The sequence below is a fragment of the Heterodontus francisci genome, chromosome 28 (genome assembly GCF_036365525.1).
Source record: "Heterodontus francisci isolate sHetFra1 chromosome 28, sHetFra1.hap1, whole genome shotgun sequence".
Classification (NCBI taxonomy): domain Eukaryota; kingdom Metazoa; phylum Chordata; class Chondrichthyes; order Heterodontiformes; family Heterodontidae; genus Heterodontus; species Heterodontus francisci.
Window position 1 is genome coordinate 33197617 of NC_090398.1, and position 3645 is coordinate 33201261.

A 3645-nucleotide genomic window follows, 5' to 3' on the forward strand; every position below is an offset into this window, starting at 1 on the left:
GTTCTCTATTTACTGTGTGCCTTTTACCCTGGGTATCTTTTGCCCAGATCTATTTTGCCCTGTGTTTCTTCCCTGGTTTCATTTCCCTCGTGTCTCTTTGTCACTGGGACTCTGTCGCCTGTGTCTCTTTCCACTGGCTCGATTTTCCCTGAGACTTTTTCACAGTTTCTTTTCCCCTGTGTTCTTTGCCTTGGATCTCCCTTCCCTTGGTTTTTTTCCCTTGGATATCTTTGCCTCCGGGGTCTTTACCCCTTTGTCTTTCCCTGGGTCTCTTTTCCACCGGTTCCATTTGATCACTGGTTCCTTTTTTACCTGGGTCCTTTTTTTCCCCCAGTTCTATTTTCCTCTGTGTTTTCCCCTGGGTCCCTTTTTTCCCCCGGGTCCCTTTCTCCTCCTCAGTTTGTTTTCCCCTGGGTAGTTATTCACCTGCAGTCCTGGCACTGGATCGTGTTCTCCTTGCTGTTTTGTTGCCTGAACCCCTTTTCCTCCTGGATCTTTGGCTCAGTGACTGATTTTCAGACTCTCCTCCTGCCAAGGTCTCATTGGCCCTAGGTCTTTTTCCTTCAAGTCGTAGAGAGATACAGCACTGAAACAGGCCCTTCGGCCCACTGAGTCTGTGCCGACCATCAACCACCCATTTATATTAATCATACACTAATCTCATACTCCTACCACATCCCCACCCGTCCCTATATTTCCCTACCACCTACCTATACTCGTGGCAATTTATAATGGTCAATTTACCTATCAACCTGCAAGTCTTTGGCTGTGGGAGGAAACCGGAGTACCCGGAGGAAACCCACGTGATCACAGGGAGAACTTGCAAACTCCACAGAGGCAGTACCCAGAATCGAACCCAGGTCACTGGAGCTGTGAGGCTGCGGTGCTAACCACTGCGCCACTGTGCTGCCCTCTGTGCCTGGGATCACTTTTCCCCTGGTTCTCTTTTCCCTGGCTCTTTTTGGCAGTGGATCTCTTTCCCCAAGAATCTTTTCCCCAGGACCTCTTTCCTCCTGGGTTATTTCCCCAGGTCCCTTTTCCCCAGGTTATCTTTCCCCCTCGGCCCATTTTCCCCTTGGTCTCATTCACTGCATTTTTTTTTTGCACTGGTTCCTTTTATTCTCTGGGTCTTTTCCCTGTTTTCCCCCCTTTATGTCTCTTTTCCTCTAAGTATCTTTTCTGCTGGTGCCCTTTTCCCCAGTATCTATTCCCCTTGATCTCTTTTCCTCTTGGTCCCTTTTACCCCGTCTCATTTTTCGCCTGGTCTGTTCTTCTGAATCTCTTTTTCCTCTGGGTCTCTTTGCTCCTGGGCCTTTTCCACTGGGTCTCTTTGCTCCTGGGCCTTTTCCACTGGGTCTCTCTTTGTCCTGTGTTTTCCCCAGGGTTTGTTTTCCCTGAGTGTTTTCCCTTGTGGCTCTCATTTACCTGGGTCTTTTACCCTAGTTATATTAATCCCCTTGCTCCCTTTTTCCCTGGGACCCTTTCTCCTTTGTGAACCTTGCATCCTGGGATTTGTCTGCTGAATCTCTTTTCCCTGTGTATTTCCTCCTGCCTCTCTTTGCCCCGGGTCTTTGTTTCTCCTGGTCTCTTTCACGGTGCCTTTTCCCTGAGGTCGTTTGCCTTGCATCCCTTCCTCTTGGTCTTTTCCCACGGATCTCTTTCGTTCCTGGGTCTCCTTACTCTTGGTCCTCACCCTTTTCCCTTCCGGTTCCATTTTCAACTGGATTCATTTGACATCCACTTCTCTCTTCAGCTGTTCTCCTTTATCTCTTTTCCCGTGGGCACTCTTCCCTTAATCTCTGCATCCCCTTCATCTGTGTCCCGATGAGCCTGAATATTTTCCCCTGGATCTCTCATCCTCTTGGTCGTTTTTTAGTCTGGGTGTCTTTTCTCCTGGGTTTTCTTGACAGTATCGCTTTCCCCTTGGTCTGTTTTTCTCCGGTGATTATTCCTGTTTATGTTCCCCTGGATCTCTTTTCCTTGGGTCTCATTGTCACTGGATATCTTTTACCCTGGAACCTTTTTCAACCAGGGTTGCCTTAAACCTCTGGCTTTCCCCTGGATTTCGAGTCTCCCGCTGTTTTCCCCCAGACCAATTTCTCCTTAGCTCTCTTTGTCACTGAGTCTCTCTTCTCTTGGTCACTTTCTCAACTCTATCTTTCCTCCTGTCTGTATTTTCCAAATCCCTTTTCACCTGGGTATCTTTCACTGTTTCTTTTCCCTGGATTCTTTGACCTGGATCTCCTTTCCCCTTCGTCTTTTCCTTTCAGTCCTTTACCCTGGGTCTCTTTTCTCCTGTGCATCTTTGCCCCGGTTCTCATTTCCACTGTGTTTGTCCCCTTAATCTCATTTCCCCTTGGTCTCATTTCCCCAGTGTACCATTTTCCCCTGAGTCTTTTCTGCTGAATCTCTTTTCCACTGGGTCTCATTTCCCTCGATCTTTTCCCCTCAGTCCCTTTCCCCTTGGGTATTTTTCCAGGCTTTCTTTTTCTCCTGAGTCTTTTCACCTGGATCTATTTCCCACTAGGTCTCTTTTTTTTTCTCCTTACTCTCTTTTACCCTGGGTCTTTACCCCTGGATCCGTTTCCCCCTTGGTCTCTTTTATCCTTGGGTATTTACCCCTAGATTCCTTTTCCCCTTTGTCTCTTTTGACCCTGGGTCTTTTCTCCTGAATCTCTTTTCCTTGGTTTCTTGACCTCTGGATCTCTTTTCCCCTATGTCCCCCTTTCCCCCGGTCTCTTTCCGTCTGCAGATCATTTCCCCGGTTCCCTTTTCCCAGGTCTTTTCCTTTGGGTCCTTTGTCCTGGGTCTCTTTTCCCCTGTGTCCCTTTTCCCATGGGTCTTTTTCCCGGTATCTCTTTTTCTCCTGGGAGAATTTTCTGCTCTGCCTTTACCCCGGGTCATTTCTGCTCTATTTCTTTCCCCCTGGATCTTTTACGCTGAATCTCTTTTCCTCTGGGTCTCTTTGCCCCAGGCCTGCTGCCCCCCCCCCCCCGGAACCCACTTCCCCTGGGACTTTCCCCAGGGGTTCTTTTTCCCCTGGGTATTTTCCCTTGCATAGCTTTGCCATCTGCGTCTATTTTCCCTGGATCTATGCCTTTAGAACTATTAATCCCCTTTCACTCTTTTCCCCTGGGTCCCTTCCCACACTCCCACCCCCCCCCCCTCCCCCCCTCCCCCCGTCCCCTCGCCACAGTTTCCCTTTTCCCCTGGCTCTTTCCATAGATTTTCTTTAAATTTTACCTTTCCCCGTGGAAATCTTTTTTCCTTGGTCGCTTCTTGACCTGGGGCTTTACTGCTGGATTTTCTTCCCGTCTCTTTGACCATGGGTCTCTTTTTTTCCTCCTGTCTCTCTTTTCCACTGGGATTCCCCGCCCTCTCCCCCTCCAACTCATTTTCTTCTTGTTCCCTTTTCCTGTGTGTCATTTCGCCTTCAACTCTTTTCTTCTGGGTCTCTCCTCCTCCCTGTCTCTCCTCCTCCCTGTCTCTCCTCCTCCCTGTCTCTCCTCCGTGTCTCTCCTCCTTCCTGTCTCTCCTCCTCCCTGTCTCTCCTCCTCCGTGTCTCTCCTCCTCCGTGTCTCTCCTCCTCCCTGTCTCTCCTCCTCCCTGTCTCTCCTCCTCCCTGTCTCTCCTCCTCCCTGTCTC

The 3645-nt window shown here is 49.4% G+C and overlaps 1 protein-coding gene across 1 annotated transcript; it reads right to left on the reverse strand.

The window, feature by feature from the left end:
- Positions 1-2545: 2545 nt before the first annotated feature.
- On the reverse strand, positions 2546-3426 carry LOC137345199 (octapeptide-repeat protein T2-like). The gene is made up of 2 exons (XM_068008661.1): positions 3244-3426; positions 2546-2866 (listed from the first exon to the last, which is right to left on the reverse strand). Exons 1-2 carry the CDS (start codon positions 3424-3426, stop codon positions 2546-2548), a joined length of 504 nt encoding a protein of 167 aa, XP_067864762.1.
- Positions 3427-3645: the final 219 nt, after the last annotated feature.